This window comes from Amblyraja radiata, chromosome 1 (assembly GCF_010909765.2).
Source record: "Amblyraja radiata isolate CabotCenter1 chromosome 1, sAmbRad1.1.pri, whole genome shotgun sequence".
In the NCBI taxonomy this organism is placed as follows: domain Eukaryota; kingdom Metazoa; phylum Chordata; class Chondrichthyes; order Rajiformes; family Rajidae; genus Amblyraja; species Amblyraja radiata.
In genome coordinates this window covers 6,927,228-6,946,775 of record NC_045956.1, presented here as the reverse complement: position 1 = coordinate 6,946,775, position 19,548 = coordinate 6,927,228, and the positions used below count along the sequence as shown (strand labels likewise).

The following is a 19,548-nucleotide window of genomic DNA, read 5'->3' as shown; positions in this document are numbered from 1 at the left end:
GCGTTGAGGCGGCTGCGTGCCGGCTGGCTGTTGCCGTGCGGAATTTTTGAACACGGACAGTTTTTCGGAGCCCCGTGCGATGTCGGGACCAGCTCCGCACAACTCCATACGGCTCCGGCGATCGAAGTGGGACCGGCCCCGCGAGGTCGTACGGCTCAAGCGACCACGTTAGGTCGCGCTTGCCGCATGGAGTCGCATGCTCGTAGGACAGGCCCTTGACCCGCTGAATTACTCCAGCACTTTGTGTTTTGCTCAAGATTTCCCCTTCTGTAGTTCCTTGAGTATACAAGGCTTTTATGTCCCTTTGTGCAACGATACTTCACAGGGTCCCATCATTTACAAATAGGGTCTTCTAAAAGATGAACAGAACATGTTTTGTTTCTAAATGACGACTCTTTTGATTGCTATCCATCTTTCATTTTGTTGTGATTTAGGGATTACACCTCCCCGAGGAATTTTGCTGTTTGGTCCTCCTGGAACTGGGAAAACACTGATTGCGAGAGCTGTGGCTAATGAAGTCGGAGCTCATATCATTGTTATCAATGGACCTGAAATTATAAGCAAGTAAGTGAAATGATATGTGCAGCATGATTTCACTGCTGGTGATGTACCCAAAGAATGTATCCTCATGACAACACCCGTTCTAAATTACCAGTCTGAAGGAAAATAAGAAAATCAATGTGGAAGTGATATGGTGTTTGTATGCTTGTGCATTTGCTAATGGCTTTTCACTACTGGGCCAGTATCAAATTGTTGAGGTACACTTGAGGGAACGTTATCCAATGCATCACGTCTCTTGAGAATGTGAAAAACGAATAATGAGAGGACTAAAATGGGTGGGGGTGGGGGGGGGCGAGAAATATTCCTCTGCACCTATTGTAAAATCTGATTGATTTGAATGAAAAGGAACAACTAACTAGGAGATACAAAGATGATTTACAATTTTTAGAATTTACTGATTTCGTGTAAATTTGATTCAGGATTATGATTTTTAAAATAAATTTATATTGACTGTTTTTTATCAGGATCCTTAACAGGTTTGCCTGTTAGCTGGGTCAGGGGATATGACTTAAATAATTGTAAAATGTGGTGTTTTGTCGGTAGGTCTTCACCTAGCCTGTTCACCTAATAATATTGCATCATATAAAAACTTGGCACTGCAGAGATCCTCATTACTTTGCACTGGGATGGCTTTGGCCCAATAGACAATAGACAATAGACAATAGGTGCAGGAGTAGACCATTGGCCCTTCGACCCAGCACCGCCATTCAATGTGATCATGGCTGATCATCCCCAATCAGTATCCCGTTCCTGCCTTCTCTCCATATCCCCTGACTCCGCTATCTTTAAGAGCCCTATCTAGCTCTTGAAAGCATCCAGAGAACCTGCCTCCACCTGAGGCAGAGAATTCCACTGACTCACCACTCTCTGTGAGAAAAAGTGTTTCCTCGTCTCCGTTCTAAATGGCTTACACCTGATTCTTAATTCTGATTCTGTGGTCCCTGGTTCTGGACTCCCCCAACATCGGGAACATGTTTCCTGCCTCTAGCGTGTCCAAGCCCTTAACAATCTTATATGCTTCAATGAGATCCCCTCTCAAGTCGACACTGGAGAATCCAGAAAAAGAGCATCAGTGATTGGTTTGGTTGACCGTGGCAAGTGCAGGTGGTTCATAGTGACAGCATGTGCTGCCTCAAAAGTTTCAGCAATTTTGTTGATGTTTTCATCTTCTAATGCTCGGGTTCCTGCTTTCCTTTGTTTCAGGTACTTTGGAGAAAGTGAAGCAAGGCTCAGACAGATCTTTGCAGAAGCCACTCAATGGTAACTCCTAAATGAATTCCAAATTGCTGTGATTAGCAAGGAACTTTAACGTAACCATAGACATTTACAGTACACGACCCTATATAAAGGGCCTGTCCCATGGGCATGCGACCATGCGGCAAGCGCAACCTAACGTGGTCGCTTGAGCCGTACGGCCTCGCGGGGCCGGTCCCACTTTGATCGCCGGAGCCGTATGGAGTTGTGCGGAGCTGGTCCTGACATCCCGTGGGGCTCCGAAAAACTGACCGTGTTCAAAAATTCCGCGCGGCAACGGCCAGCCGTCCCGCAGCCGCCTCGAAGCCGTTCGTCACGCGCGGACTTCGCTCGAACTTCATGTCACTCACTCGACATCCGCGCGGCCCCCGCTTCTGGTTAGGTCGTGCTTGCCGCATGCATTCGCATGCTCGTGGGACAGGCCCTTAACACCTTGCTAGAGCGATCCAAAACTAATTGCAATTCCCCTTTCGCAAAAGTTCTAATATTTCAAATCTTGTCTTATCACTTTAATTTCCTATCTCGTGCATCATTCTGAATAATGTAGGTATAAATCCTATAGCTACTCCATAGTTTTCTAGCAATAGCATTATACATTTTCTTTCAATACCAATTTACTCTCATTCTTTATTCTCTGTTGAGTAACGTTTTAGATTTGTTACTGCATTTATCTTTGTTCAGAGTTGTTATTTTCTTCAGAAATATTTTTCTACATGAATTATTCCATTTCCTCATTTTCACTCCTCCCACTTTGTGTTTTTGAATCCATGTGAAACATTTAATTAGTATCTGTGCCATATCTTTGTCCTCCATTTATATTTTCCCCAAGTCTCTGTATTCCTTCATAATGCATCTATATTTGTTTTTTTATCTGTCCTTTTTTATACCTGCATTTGGTCCTAATTGTTTTATACTAAACATTTAAACATTAATTAATCCTTCAATCGTGTGTACCGGACTAGATGAGGTTAGCAAATTCCTATTATGGTGGGCGCTGTTAACCAGAGGAGCTATTGTGGAGATATAGTAGGTTTGTTGTGGCTGGCATTATTGAAATCGGCTTTTTATTCCAAATTATTTAGCTAATTGCACTTGAATCTGGAGCTTGTGAGGTGGGCTTTACTACTGTTTTTGAATTATTTATCTGGGCCACTAGATTATTGGTTCAGGAACATTACCAATATATCAGCACTACAGTGGAATAACCTGGATCATATTTACATCTTGACCTTGAATCAACAAATTTTCAATTAGATATGTATTTGCGATCAGCTGAAACATAGAAACATAGAAAATAGGTGCAGGAGTAGGCCATTCGGCCCTTCGAGCCTGCACCGCCATTTATTTATTTATTTATTTATTCCGAACAAGTAAAGACATTAAATACATTAATAGTAACAATCGAAATTATCAAACAATTGGACATTACAATCAATATTTACAAAGCAATGAGAAGAACAAAAGCAAAGTTCCAATGTCCAACTCTGTGTCTGTACAAGCTCGAAAAGGAGTGAGAAGAAGAATAACTTATTAAATCTCATCCAACTCAGTATCCTGTACCTGCCTTCTCTCCATACCCCCTGATCCCTTTAGCCACAAGGGCCACATCTAACTCCCTCTTAAATATAGCCAATGAACTTGCCTTAACCACCCTCTGTGGCAGAGAGTTCCACAGATTCACCACTCTCTGTGAGATTTTTTTTCTCATCTCGGTCCTAAAATCCCCCTTATCCTTAAACTGTGACCCCTTGTTCTGGACTTCCCCAACATCGGGAATAATTTCCTGCATCTAGCCTGTCCAACCCCTTAAGAATTTTGTATGTTTCTATAAGATCTTCTAAATTCTAGCGAGTACAAGCCAAGTCTATCCAGTCTTTCTTCATATGAAAGTCCTGCCATCCCAGGAATCAGTCTGGTGAACCTTCTCTGTACTCCCTCTATGTATTTCCTCAGATTAGGAGACCAAAACTGTACACAATACTCCAGGTGTGGTCTCACCAATACCCTGTACAACTGCAGTAGAACCTCCCTGCTCCTATACTCAAATCCTTTTGCTATGAAAGCTAACATACCATTCGCTTTCTTCACTGCCTGCTGCACCTGCATGCCTACTTTCAATAACTGGTGTACCATGACACCCAGGTCTCGCTGCATCTCCCCTTTTCCTAATCGGCCACCATTTAGATAATACTCTGCTTTCCTGTTTTTGCCACCAAAATGGATAACCTCACATTTATCCACATTATACTGCATCTGCCAAACATTTGCCCACTCACCCAGCCTATCCAAGTCACCTTGCAGCCTCCTAGCATCCTCCTCACAGCTAACACTGTACGTAACTTTTATGATACGTTTGATAGCTTATCTCTCTTTTCCAGTCAACCGTCAATCATATTTATAGATGAACTTGATGCCATTTGTCCAAAGCGGGAAGGAGCTCAGCATGAAGTTGAGAAGCGAGTGGTGGCATCACTGCTAACGCTAATGGATGGTATTGGCTCGGTGAGTAAAGGGTGGTAGAATTAATAGTAAGTCAATTATTCAGCAAAGTGAATTAAAGTTCAGAGCATTGAGATCTGTTCTTTTATGATGTTTGAGGCTGATACTTGACCTTTCAGTTAGTGCTTAATGTAGGTTGGGTAAAGGGGTGTTTTGTCACACTTTATGTTTAAGAAGGAACTGCAGATGCTGGAAAATCGAAGGTAGACAAAAGTGCTGGAGAAACTCAGCGGGTGCAACAGCATCAATGGAGCGAAGGAAATAGGCAACGTGTCACACTTTATGATCCTTGATAAGGTTGGTGGGTGCACATAATGGTCTGGCAGAGAAAAAGGCTTTGATCATGCTCCAAAATGCTGTGGTTTATTCTGTTGGGGTTGTATGTTTTCCCTGAACCAGTGCTTGGTTGATGATTGGGATCTAATATCCAGGCTCAATGACTCTTCCAGAAGCCATTCTTGATTCTCCCTGTATCTCAAGTAACAAAGCCACATTGGAATGGTTTAGGAAGTTATGTCTGTCTGATAAAGACATGAGCATATTGATGCTCACAAATGAGTTGAATGCTCTGTGTCATGAACATGAAGCGAATGAATGGGAGCTCTCAATAACCCTCAATTTGGATCTCCTGTTGACAATTGGTTATGGGAAATATGGTGATGTTGGGAATTGGTAAAGATGGGGAATAGTAGATTTTTGTACATGCGAATATGTATGAAAGGGAGACGTGCTTTTCTCACACATATAAGTCAGCACCACAGAGAGCATATTAACGTATGGCATCTCTGTGTGGTATCTCAGCTGCACGGTGACGGAGAGGAGAGCTCTTCAGCGCGTCGTCCACAGAGCGCAGAAGATCATTGGGACACTGCTACCAGCCTTGGAGGCATCTACTGCACACGGTGCCTCAGGAAGGCCGTCAGCATTCATAAAGACTCCTCACACCCTTGTAATGGACTGTTCGAACTACTTCCCTCCGGCAGACGTTACAAGGCCTTCTACGCCCGAACCTCCTTACTCCGGAACTGCTTCATTCCCAGAGCTATAGCGGCTCTGAACCGGCCCTGCTGAGCGCCCCCCTACCCCCATGAACTGTATTCACTCACATCGACCTGGCACAGACATATTTGCAATTTAGACTGTTTTACTGTTCTTTTTTAAAAATAAATCATGTTTCTCGGGGTATCTGATTCTGTACATGAGTTTAAATATTTAGGAATCGTGATCGATTCACAGCTCTGCTTCAAACAACAGGTGAAAAGAACAGTAAATTTAATAACATTTAATTTGTCCAACTTTAGATATATTAGAAATAATTTAACTATTGATTCAGCCAAACTATATTTTAATGCAATGATTGTGCCATACATGACCTACTGTATAACAACTTGGTCACTGGCATGTAAGTCCACACTAAAGCCTGTTGAAATTGCTTATAAACAAGCCCTAAAAACTCTTGTCAAAAAGCCCAGAATGTACCATCACTGTAGCATCCTGAAGAAATTTGATCTGCTGAGCTGGGAAAACGTAATAAAATATTCAGACTCGATTTTGGTTTACAAAATCTTCCGTGGACTAGCCCCACCTCCGTTAAAGGATTTCATAAAGAAAAACACAAATAGGTCGACAAGAGCAACCTCCAGGGGTGATTGTATAGTCCCGTTTAGGAAATGTGTCTTTGGGCAGTCAGTATTTTCATATCGAGCGTCGCAGACCTGGAACGCGATACCATGCGTCATACGGGATCTGTCAACCCTTACCTCATTTACCAAACATCTAAAAACATGGTTACTGCAAAATCAAAATTGCAATCATAATCTACCTTAAAATTATCCTATGGTACTCTTTTATTGTTACTTTTTTACTTTATTGTTTGTTTTGTTTTGGTTTTGTCTTTTGTTTTGTCTCTTTTCTTATTGATTGATTGTGTTGTGATGTGTTTACCTTGTTTACCAGAGGGACTAAAGATGGAAATTAGCTACTGGCTACAATCTTGCGTATTACATGTAAATGTTTATTAATATGCACTGTCCCCTAAATAAATAAATTACAAATTACAATTACAATCTAAATTATATTAGTTGTTTAAGTTATGACTATCGGATGGAAGCTGCAAACCAAATCTCATTGCACCTATGTGCAATGACAATAAAATATATTATTATTATTATTATTATCTCATTACAGCATATAATAATGATAATAATACATTTTATTTTCGGGCGCCTTTCAAAGTCTCAAGGACACCTTACAAAAGTTAACAGAAGAGAAAAAAATCATATAGTCGGAGAAAAATAAATAATAAGGACATCATCAATACACAAATTAAAGATAGAAATCGCTCCAAAGACACAAAATCAAAAAATCAAAAAAGGAAGGAACTGCAGATGCTGGGTTATACCGAAAATAGACACTGGACTAACTCAGTGGGTCAGGCAGCATCTCTGGAGAAAAGGAATAGGTGGCATTTTGGTTCCTGAAACATCACCTATGAGTTTGCTCCAGGGATGCTGCCTGGCCCACTGAGTTACTCATTACAGCATACTTCTGTTCCATTGTAATAGCTTTCCTTACAGTGAATTATTTCTAGAAATATTGGTGTTTAGCTTATGATAAGACTTGAGAGAGCTTTCCTCCTTAATAGTTAGCCTGTTTCAATTTTCTTCTTGGTAAGAAAGATTATAGTTTTGGAATAATTTATTTTAAAAGCAGCTGGGGGGTGGAAGATTGCAACCTTCACGTGGTCCGCCCTGTGTTCGACGAATGCAATCAACCCGGCGTGCACAATCAAGTTAGATCAAATAGAACAAGTTGTCCTACAACTTTAAGCTGTGCACGCCATATGCGAGAAGACGAAGAAAGCAGCTGGAATAAATGATTTTTAAATAGTTGGAATATGGAAATTCCAGTAGTTCTGTGTAGTTACAATAATATGGATATAGCCCATTATGATTAGACAAACATTTTGAACCCATCTCCAATTGCTCATGAGAAAAGGGGTTTCAAAAAATTGCTGCCGTCTTTGTCGTAAAGATAGGGCCACCATTCGGTTGGGTAAAGAGTTCTGAGACTGACCCATTTAGTCCATCAGGGAAGCAATGGTGAGGTAATTGCAAGTTAAAATAGTGTGTGACATCTGAGGACATCCTAATCTGAGGAAGGACATTCTTGCCATAGAGGGAGTACAGAGAAGGTTCACCAAACTGATTCCTGGGATGGCAGGACTTTCATATGAAGAAAGACTGATAACTCGGCTTGTACTCGTTAGAATTTAGAAGGTTGAGGGGGGATCTTATAGAAACTTACAAAATTCTTAAGGAGTTGGACAGGCTAGATGCAGGAAGTTTGTTCCAGATGTTGGGGAAGTCCAGAACAAGGGGTCACAGTTTAAAGATAAGGGGGAAGTCTTTTAGGACCGAGATGAGAAAAACATTTTTCACGCAGAGAGTGGTGAATCTGTGGAATTCTCTGCCACAGAAGGTAGTTGAGGCCAGTTCATTGGCTATATTTAAGAGGGAGTTAGATGTGGCCCTTGTGGATAAAGGTATTTATGGAGAGAAGGCAGGTACAGGATACTGAGTTGGATAATCAGCCATGATCATATTGAACGGCGGTGCAGGCTCGAAGGGCCGAATGGCCTACTCCTGCACCTATTTTCTATGTTTCTATGGAAGGCATCTTGCAGATGTGGTACTCCCATACATACCTCTGCTGTCTTTGTGCTTCTAGATTGTGGAGATCATTCATTAAACATGACAATGAATGGTAATGGGTATTTACAAAATAAAACTCAAGCAATCCACATGTTGCATTTTGTCGATAAGTGAACCTGTGCTTGGCACCTGTCATTTGAATGTTGAGGTTTTAAAGTAGATGTATTGATGGAATATGTATTTTTTCTGTTCATGTCAGGAAGGGAGTCAAGGACAGCTCTTGGTCCTTGCTGCCACAAATCGACCTCATGCTTTGGATCCAGCACTTCGGCGACCTGGGCGGTTCGATAAAGAGATAGAGATTGGTATTCCTAACGCCGCAGATCGGCTCGATATCTTGAAGAAATTTCTGAAGAATATTCCAATCTCGTTGAGTGAGGAGGAGCTGCTACACATTGCGGACGGTGCCCATGGATACGTTGGTGCGGATCTGGTGGCAGTCTGCAAGGAAGCAGGTAACAATGTTGCACTACTGATCTTGTTTTAGCTGTTGCACCATCTTGTGAAATTGAGGTGGTGTTGCCTTTCTGCGGGTAGTGAATGAGGATTTAAGGAGCAAGGTGCATTGAGGTTGTTGTCTCAGGATATATTGGGAGCTCTTGCAGAATGTTGTCGTTGTTTCCTGTACATTAAAGGTTCCTCATAGGACTAGTATCCTATAGGATCTTTGGTGCGGAGACGGAAGCCGGTTACGGAAATGGGGCCTTAAATTACCCGTGAATCTGCCCATGATCGTACTATTTTTCTCCATTTTTCTGTATGTGACCATGCCTCTTTCACTTTCTAATAAAATGAATCTGTGGCAAAAATCCTACAAAAAGGATTAGCATTTGGGCCCTCAGTGACCCCATCTTCAATGATAGTCAATGCCAAGCGTTGAATGTTAAAGGTAAGGCAGAAGCACTTGAAACAGCCTTCAGCTAGAGGTGTGGAGACTTTTAGCTAGAAGTGTGAAATCTTGCCTGAGCTCACATTGTTTTAAGGGCCTGTCCCACTTATGTGTCCTTGGCATGCAAATGACGCGACCTCGTGGTGGCGTTGAGCCACGACGGTCCCGCGAAGGTCACGCGCGACTTCATTCGACCGCACAGCCGTCTGGAGCGCGTGACGTCTTTTGTAGATGGACACAAAAAGCTGGAGTAACTCAGCTGGACCAGCATTATCTCTGGAGAGAAGGAATGGGTGACGTTTCGTGTTGAGACTTCTTCAGTCTGAAAAGAAGGGTCTTGACCCGAAACGTCACCCATTGCTTCTCTCCAGAGATGCTGCCGGTCCCGCTGAGTTACTCCTGCATTTTGTGTCTATCTTCAATTTTCTTGGCCCCACTCTTGGAGTAGAAGTGGGGGCGGATCTGGACTGCAATGGCCGTGAGCCCCAGGCCGAGTTCGGCGATCGTTTGCCTGCTTCTGCTGCTGTTGAAGGTGAGACGTTGCATCGCGCCAGGGTCTTGGGTCTGTCCCACTTTGGCCGTCAGTTCCGTGACAGGCCGTTGGCGCGTGAAGATTTTGTTCACTACAAAAATTTTGGAGCCCCGCGCGATGTCGCGCACAACTACATACCCCTCCGTGCTTCTCAGTGGGACCGGCCCCGTGCGGCCATACGATGCCCGTGCGCCTCAACGCGGCCACGAGGTCGCGTAATTTGCGTGCCAAGGACACGTAAGTGGGACAGGCCCTTAAGGCAGAAGCACTTACAACAGCCTTCAGCTAGGTGTGGAGACTTCTAGCTAGAAGTGTGAAATCTTGCCTGAGCTCCCATTGTCACAGTCACTACCTGACCTGCTGTGTGGTTCTGGCATATTTACAAATTTATTGCATGTTAAGTGTGCTGGTAATAGTTGAAAAGTGTGTTAATGTGCTTTTAGTCTCTTCATGCTGTTTAATATGACACTGTTTTGTGTTACAGTTTGTTCACATTTGTTGTGTCACTGTTCATTACTGCTATGTAAAAGGATAATATTGAGATGCTCTTATTTACAGAGTGAAATGAGCTATCTGCGGCTTCTCACACCTGCACTGTTGATGAAAGCTAAACGTATCTACCGCGACGTGACCTTTTCAATTTGTCCATTGTTAAAAGCAGTTGACACTCGTGTTTTTTTGATAGTGGTTGATGTGAATTACTGCTTTTCAGGCAGCTCATTTCTGAGAAAGAAAGGTCACCCTACTGTCAACATCAACAGATGTTCAGAATAACTTCTCACAATGTATATAAAATTAGGATAGGATCTGCCCGATTTAGCACCAAAGAATCTGTTCTGTTACTAGATCCACACTAGCCTAACCATACTCTGAAGAAGGGTTTCGGCCCGAAAAGTTGCCTATCTCCTTCGCTCCATAGATGCTGCTGCACCCGCTGAGTTTCTCCAGCATTTTTGTGTACTAACCATACTCTAATTTTGTTACTACCTGCAAGAGGAAGGTATAGGAGCTTTGAAACCGTGATCACCAGGTTCAAACAGCTTCTTCTTCGCAACCATCAACCTCTTGAACACTATATAACACCAATGTCAGCAACTATGATCTTCTATGAACTATCTTTGGTTGCACGATACTTAGATTTTTACACTGTTATAGTTACCTTATATCAAAAATACAAAAATAAATAATTTTTCATATGCTTGATTATTATATGTTATCTGTTTCGTAAAAGTGCTTCGGGGCCTGTAGAACTGCAGTAAGTATGAATTATATTGTTCTGTTATCAGTACATATACCAAACATTCTTGTCCCTTGACTCTTAAAATTAAGTTTCTCACCTAAGTCACTTTATTATATTAAAGTACCATTGAACCCTTGGAATCAGAAAATGTCAGTCCAGTGCCAAGGGCTTGGAAACAGGTAGGTGATCGATTGAAAGGGAAAGAGTCTTACCCCATGTCTGATAGGACTATGCCTCATCTTGAAGTATTTCTGGTGTAGATAGGAACTGTGTTGCAACAAGCTGGGTGGCAGTGTGAACTGTGAGGAGGATGCTATGAGAATGCAGGGTGACTTGGACAGGTTGGGGGAGTGGGCAGATGCATGGCAGATGAAGTTTAATGCGGATAAATGTGAGGTTATCCACTTTGGTAGCAAAAAACAGGAAGGCTGATTACTATCTAAATGGCGTCAAGTTGGGAAAAGGGGAAGTACAACGGGATCTGGGGGTCCTTGTACATCAGTCTATGAAAGTAAGCATGCAGGTACAGCAGGCAGTGAAGAAAGCGAATGGCATGTTGGCCTTTATAACAAGAGGAGTCGAATATAGGAGCATTGAGGTCCTTCTGCAGTTGTACAGAGCCCTAGTGAGACCACACCTGGAGTAGTGTGTACAGTTTTGGTCCCCTAATTTGAGGAAGGACATTCTTGCTATTGAGGGAGTGCAGTGTAGGTTTACAAGGTTAATTCCCGGGATGGCGGGACTCTCATATGCTGAGAGAATGGAGCTGCTGTGCTTGTACACTCTGGAGTTTAAAAGGATGAGAGGGGATCTCATTGAAACATATAAGATTGTTAAGGGCTTGGACACTTGTTAAGGGCTAAGTGCCAGGACAACAGCCTCCTCTTGAACATCAAAAAAACTAAGGAGCTGATCGTGGACTTTAGGAGGGCACATCATCCGAGGACGTACACACCATTGAGGATAAATGGGGATCCTGTGGATAGGGTGAACTGTTTTAAATATCTGGGAGTCCACATCTCTGAGGATATGACATGGACATCACACGCCGCAGCACTCGTGAGTAAGGCAAGACAGCGCCTTTTCCACCTCAGGCAATTGAGGAAATTCAGAGTGTCTCCGAGGATCCTCCAGTGTTTCTACTCAGCGGCTGTGGAAAGCATCTTGTCCGGAAATATTACCATCTGGTTTTGGAACTGCTCTGCCCAGGACAAGAAGGCTCTGCAGAGAGTAGTGCGTTCGGCCGGACGCACTATGGGAACTTCACTCGCCACCCTGCACGAACTATACATCAGGAGGTGCAACTCCAGAGCCAATAAAATCATGGGAGACCCCTTCCACCCCTGCAACGGACTGTTCCAGCTGCTACGGTCAGGCAAACGCCTCCGTTGCCATGCTGTGAGAACGGAGAGGTTGAGAAGGAGTTTCTTCCCAGAGACCATTCGGACTGTAAACTCCTATCTCACCAGGGACTAACTTTACTGAACGTTTTTCCTTCCGCCCACAATATTTAATATGTAAAAGAATATGTGATTCTGTATGTAGTTTGTTTGGTTGTTTGTTTGTTTGTCTTTTTGCACAAAGTCCGCGAGCATTGCCACTTTTCATTTCACTGCACATCTCGTATGTGTATGTGACGAATAAACTTGACTTGACACGCTAGAGGCAGGAAACATGTTCCCGATGTTGGGGGAGTCCAGAACCAGTGGCCACCGTTTAAGAATAAGGAGTAAGCCATTTGGAACGGAGACGAGGAAACACTTTTTCTCACAGAGAGTGGTGAGTCTGTGGAATTCTCTGCCTCAGAGGGCGGTGGAGGCAGGTTCTCTGGATGCTTTCAAGAGAGAGCTAGATAGGGCTCTTAAAAATAACGGAGTCAGGGGATATGGGGAGAAGGCAGGAATGGGTTACTGATTGGGGATGATCAGCCATGATCACATTGAATGGCGGTGCTGGCTCGAAGGGCCAAATGGCCTACTCCTGCACCTATTGTCTATTGTCTATTGTCAAAATTGTTAAAAGGGCGACAGAGACTGTGGAGAATGGGGATGATGCTTCTTTTCCCACATTGATGGCATTTATATTGTGGGGCAGGCTGCCATCTCCTGGAATGCTGGAGTAACTCAGCCTCAGTAAATCAACAAGATCAGTAAATCTTGTTTATGCTTCTCACAATACTCCAGCATTTTTGTGTCCCTTTAAAAAAAATTGTAAACCAGCTTCTGCAGTTCCCTGTGTCTAGATATACTGGAATGACAGCACTCAGGAGAATTGTCAAAATTCAGTTTAATGACAGAGGTTGAAAAATAGGGTATATTATTCAAGTAGATAACAACTTTTTTTTCACCAAATTTTCTTGTGGAGTCATCCTAATAATACTACATGTTTAATGACACTTAAAGAGTCATGAAGTCAGAGATATGCAATTTAGGAACAGCCCCTTTGACACACCAAATATATGCCGACCGTCATGCCAATCCATTCTAATCTCACTAGTCTGCATTAATTCCATATCCCTCTATGGCCTGTCAAATTGTCTGTTAATTGTTATCCTGTCTCCATAGTAACAGTATTTAAGAGACACCTCTCAGCAATTTTGGCCAGAAACTAACTACTCTCTGAAATATTTACCCCTCAAATTCCCTTCAAACCTCTTTCCTCTCACCTTACACCTATACCCTCTATTTTTAGACACCTTGACCATGGGAAACAGACACTGGTTATCTATCTTGTTTATGCCTTTCACATAATTGTACATCTCTATCATGTCACCTCTCAGCATCCTTTGCCCCAGAAAAAAGTCATAACTAGAGCCAGGATTTTGCCATAAATGCCATGTGCCTTTTCATGCCTTTTTTGATGATTTCAGGAAGATAATGCCCTTTTCACGATTGAGTGCCTAAATCAGCCTTTTTTGCCGTTTTAACGTAATTTACAAGAAAATTTACACCACTGGGGCGAAACCCGGCTGTAAGTGGGCGTTAAGTGGTGATTGGAGAAGGGTGCGTGGGAAAGGGTCCAGTCTTTGCAAACTGGAGTCAAGCTGTGAGGAGGTGTGAAGTGTTGGTTGGGGTTACCACGGTTAAGTTTCTGTTTATCGAAACTGCAGTAGAACTTGTTCAGGGTGTTGGTCAGCTGATGATTGTCCAAGGAGCAGGGGGTTTTCCTCTTGTAGCTGGTGATTTCTTGCAAGCCCTTCCACACTGAAGAAGAGTCATTTGCTGAGAACTTGTCCCTCAACTTCTCAGAGTACCTTTCCTTGGCAGCTCTGATTCCTCTTCTTAGCTTGTACTTGGCCTGCCTGTAGAGGTCTGCATCCCCGCTCCTGTAGAATCTACCCCTGCAAGCGTCAAAATGCCTAAAGTCGTCAACGCCATGTAAAAAACTGAACGATTTGGTGAGAGTGTACGGGAGTGATATATTCTCTACAGACAACTGTGTGCTGTTTTGCAACGCATGTGAGAAAGCAGTGAATCATGAGAAAAAATATTTAATCTCCATGCATGTACAGACAGCTAAACACAAGTTGGCGGCAGAGAAACAGAAGGTAGGAAATACGCAAGCTTGCCTCTTCACAACATTTACTGCTGGCTCCAATCGCAAATCTGAGTTTGAGTGATCTGTGCAACGCATTCATTGATGCTGGAATTCCACTGGAAATTGGAAAACAAATCCCTCAGAGGTTTTTTAGGGAAATCCACAGAGGAACATGTACCAAGCGAGTCATCAATACGGAAAAATTATGTTGACAGCAGCTTCAACATTGTTGTGCAGAAAATTAGAGATGAAGTTGCATGCAACAAAATATGGATCTCAATAGACGAGATAACTGATGCTGTGGGGAGATTTGTTGCCAATGTGGTACACTGGAGGCAGGTCAACCATCAAAGGAGTATTTCTTGACATCGGAAGTTTTGGAGAAGTCAAACTGAACTATTGCTCAGTTGTTTACATCTTCACTTGCTGTACTTTGTACATAAAGTTCCTGGTGATGTAGGTGAAGGCATACAAGGAAAATGTGAGAGGGTGATTTTAACTAACAAAGATCTTGAAGAAATACAAAACATAGCTAAAGTTCTCAAAGGTAGTTGTAATGCACAATATATCGACATGAATGTAGAGTTTGTAGCTTGTTTCAGGTATGCACCAGTGACCTCAGCTGGGGTAGAAAGAAGTTTTTCACAACTGACAGACGGCAGTTTAACACCAGATCATTTGAAAAAATGCTGGTAGTTATGTGCAACCAGGCAACTTTGGTCATTTAATGTAGTATACCTTTATAATTATCATTTTTAACCATATTTTGGTGGTGGAAATAAATGCCTGGTTATGCCTTTTTTGTCAATAAATGCCCTTTTCGTGCCTTTTTTGTAATTTTATTATGCCTTTTTGCCTGCCTATTTCAGAGATTTTTAGCGCCTAAACATCCTGGCTCTAGTCATAACTAATGAAATGTCTCATGGTAACTCAAGCCATGCAATCCAGGTAAACTCTTTGTGCATCTTTTCTGCACACCTTCAGTTTAATCACACCCTTCCTTTAGTGTGATGGCCATAGCGACAAACAATGCTCCCAAGTGCTGCCACTAATGGTTAAAACATTGTTTCTACACTGCAATATGATGTAACAATTCTGTACAATGAAGGCAAACAAGCCTTAAGTCTTCCTCATCTCTTTGCCTACCTGTGTTGCCATTTTCAGGGAACAATGTAATCGCACCCCAAGGTCTCTCTGTTCAACAACATTCCCCAGGGTCCCGACGTTCACTGTGTATGCCCTTCCCTTGTTCAACTTCCTAGAACCCCTCATCGCTTGACACTTATCCAAGTTAAATTCCGCCCGCCCTTCCCCTGACGCTATTCCCAGTTGATATATTAGGCAACTTTATTCACAGTTCACTATACTATGAATTTTGGTGTAAAGGGCCTGTCCCACTGTACAAGGTAAATCAAGAGTTCTCCCGAGTTTTCCTCTGATTCGAACTCGGAGAATGTCCGTAGCGGGTCCGTGGGAGTTCGTGAATGTCCCGTAGCGGCTCGTACGAGTAACGGCAGGTACTCGGGAAAGTCGGTAAACTCGTGACGTTTTTTCAACACTGAAAAATGTCCACGAGTAAAAAAATTGTTACTTTTTAATCGTACGAGCCGCTACGAGACATCCACAAACTTATCTGCAGAGACCAGTCTGTTACAAATACAAGATAACAATACTCACATTAGTTCATCTGTTTTACAACTTGTGTCTATTTCATTTTTTCCCGCTTCATTTTGATGTGTTTTCTGTGTTTATTGTTGGGTAACACCTTCATTGTAGATGTGCGTTTCGCATTTGGACTGAGTTTAGCAATTATTGCTAGACTCAGTCCCAGTGTGTATGCAACTGAGAAGATTCCGCTTGTCCATAAAGATTCTTTTGAACTTTTACAATGCCCATGTAGAAAGTATTTTGCTAGGCATTTCAACCTGGTATGGCAACTGCTCTGTTCTTGACTGCCTAGCCTGCAGAGAGTGGTGAACCTGGCCCAGTCCATCACAGGCTTGTCACTTCCTCCATCCAGTCTGTCTTCATGGTGTGTTGTATCCGGAAGGATGCCTGCCACCCTAACCATATCCTTTCCTCTCCTCTACATTAGAGGAGAAGATGCAGTAATATGAAACAAGAATAGCTTATTTCCCATGGATGTCATACTCCTGAACCAATTACCCTTTTCACACCTGTTTCGTGCAGGTGATGCTCTTACTCTTAACTCTACCTCATTCGATTATTTCATCATTGTTCTTTAGTAGTATTTCCTTGGCACTATTTCAGATTGCACTTTGTACCATTTTGCTGTTTTGCATTTGTTGTTGCATCTAGTGTATCATTACCGTACACTGTTTACTCTGAGCTTCATGCGAACAAGGAACTCCATTACACCCTGGTGTATATGACAACAAATTAATCTGAATTTTGTACCAGTTTGAACTGTATCACAGCTGCAGTAAAGCTTAAGGAACTGATAGATCTACATAGAAACATAGAAACATAGAAAATAGGTGCAGGAGGAGGCCATTCGGCCCTTCGAGCCAGCACCGCCATTCATTGTGACCGTGGCTGATCGTCCCCTATCAATAACCCATGCCTGCCTTCTCCCCATATCCCTTGACTCCACTAGCCCCTAGAGCTCTATCTAACTCTCTCTTAAATCCACCCAGTGACTTGGCCTCCACTGCCCTCTGTGGCAGGGAATTCCATAAATTCACAACTCTGGGTGAAAAAGTTTTTTCTCACCTCAGTCTTATATGACCCCCCATTTTATTCTAAGACTGTGGCCCCTGGTTCTGGACTCACCCAACATTGGGAACATTTTTCCTGCATCTAGCTTGTCCAGTCCTTTTATAATTGTATATGTTACTATAAGATCCCCCTCATCCTTCTAAACTCCAGTGAATACAAGCCTAGTCTTTTCAATCTTTCCTCATATGACAGTCCCGCCATCCCAGGGATCAATCTCGTGAACCTACGCTGCACTGCCTCAATCACAAGGATGTCCTTCCTCAAATTAGGTCTAATCTGGTTCCTCTATGCCCTGTGTTTGTACTTGTGTATATGAGAGGAACGTTCTACCAGTGATTAAAGTTATGCTGGAGCAAGATTCAGGGTTAATGCATACATGTGCGGCTTCTTTATAACTATCATAAATCATTAAATAGACCTCAAATACTTCATAACTAAATAACTATCATGAACTACTGTAAATGGAGCTCAAATACTTCAGAACTAAAATAAACATGAGAGTTGAAAGCAACAATTTGTATATCTTTTAAGCTTGCGTGTTAAAAAGGAGACTTGTTAAATATTTATTTAAGACCCTACACATTTTTAGTTAGTAAAAAGACTTTTAAATTCTTGAAAAGTTAATATAGTCAAGTCAGTGGTGCTTTTCTGATAAGTACCTATTCATCAGTTGTTAGCTGAAATTATTCTATCATTGCTACATTGTTAGTCTTCAGCAAAGATGCATTATGAACTCGAGTACCTTTTATGATTAAAAAAGTTTATCGGTGTAAGAAGTGCCTTTTGCAATTTTCAAAATATTCACGCTTGCCAAGGAACAATTTCCTTTTCCAAACTGATTTTAATATTTTGGTAGGAAGCTGCTTGTTTCTAATAAAACACAGATGTACTTTATTTTAATTAATGTTGCTGGATCCAGCGTGCTTGACTCTGTAATCAGATTGCCTTTCCTTGTCCAAGCCTGCTGTACCAGATGTTTTCTTGCATTAATTCAGAGTAAGTCCCCTGCTTATCCGCAGTGTTTTCCAAAGACAATTGATGTATAGCCCGAGGGGAAAAACAGGACTGGACCTGGAACAGTTTGACCTTGCGCTGGGCTAGAGAATTAACTGTACTTTTGAAGGCTTATTCATACCTTGAAAAAATAAACAAAATTGGAACATGCTTATGGCAAAGTGCTTCCTCTAATTATTGCACCTTAACCCTTCAATGCCCAGGATGGGATTCATTCTGAGTAAATAATAAATAGCATAGCTTATGTCCTTATTTTGCACAAATAACATGAGAGAATTCTACTGATCACAAATACTCTATCCATTGAGTGAAGAGCTGTGAAATATGCAGGGACTTCCAGTACACTAGCATCATTGTGGGCTATGGAATTCACTGGTGTAAGTAGAAAAAAAAGAGATAATGACGAGGAAACAGGAAGACAGTTTCCATATGTGGCTTGATTAGTGTTATTTTATGTTAAATGTTTCCTTTTTGTAGCACTGAACTGATGATGTCTTCCCCAAATAATCACAGGCAGATCTTTCTATTTGAGATCGGAATTTTTTTTTTTGTGTGCAGTTCGTGACTATTGAGGCATCACTAGATACTGTTTTAATGACACGTGGATTACAGTTTTTTTTTCTCCCATGTTGTTTTTCTCCCTTTTCTTCTCAACAGGGGCTATTAATTGTTTCCTTAGTTATTGACATTTCCGCTCACATGACATTTAGAAACAATTAGAAACATAGAAAAATAGGTGCAGGAGTAGGCCATTCGGCCCTTCGAGCCTGCACCACCATTCAATATGATCATGGGTGATCATCTAAAATCAGTTCCTGCTTTTTCCCCAATATTCCTTGATTCCTTTAGCACTAAGAGCTAAATCTAACTCTCTCTTGAAAACATCCAGTGAATTGGCCACCGCACCTTCTGTGGCAGAGAATTCCACAGATTCACAACTCTCTGGGTGTCGAAGTTTTTCCTCATAGCAGTCCTAAATGGCCTACCCCTTATTTTTAAACTGTGACCCCTGGTTCTGTATTTCCCCAACATCGGGGACATTTTTCCTGCATATAACCAGTCCAATCCTTTAAGAATGTTATATGTTTCATGTTTCTATGAGATCTCCTCTCATCCTTCTAAATTCCAGTGAATATAAGCCCAGTCGACCCATTCTTTCATCTTGTCAGTCCTGCCATCCCGGGAATTAACCTGGTGAACCTAGGCTGCACTCCGCAATAGCAATAATGTCCTTCCTCAAATTAGGAGACCAAATTTGCACACAATACTCCAGCTGTGGTCTCACCAGGGCCCTGTACAGCTGCAGTAGGACCTCCTTGCTCCTAAACTCAAATTCTCTCCCAATGAATGCCAACATGCCATTAGCTTTCTTCACTGCCTGCTCTACCTGCATGCTTACTTTCAGTGACTGATGTACAAGGACACCCAGGACTCGTTGCACCTCCCATTTTCATAATCTGACACCATTCAGATAATAATCTGCCTTCCTGTTCTTGCCATCAAAGCAGATAATCTCACATTTATCCACATTATACTTCACCTGCCAAGCATCTACCCACTCACCCAACCT

The 19,548-nt window shown here is 42.2% G+C and overlaps 1 protein-coding gene across 2 annotated transcripts in view; it reads left to right on the top strand.

The window, feature by feature from the left end:
* Nucleotides 1-19,548, top strand: part of spata5 (spermatogenesis associated 5) — a 318,711-nt gene that overhangs the window by 11,127 nt on the left and 288,036 nt on the right. For both annotated transcript variants that reach the window (XM_033016169.1, XM_033016231.1), the window contains exons 6-9: nucleotides 435-564; nucleotides 1,765-1,821; nucleotides 4,194-4,317; nucleotides 8,227-8,482. In XM_033016169.1, coding sequence (XP_032872060.1) covers nucleotides 435-564; nucleotides 1,765-1,821; nucleotides 4,194-4,317; nucleotides 8,227-8,482 — 567 coding nt within the window. The remainder of the gene's footprint in view (nucleotides 1-434; nucleotides 565-1,764; nucleotides 1,822-4,193; nucleotides 4,318-8,226; nucleotides 8,483-19,548) is intronic.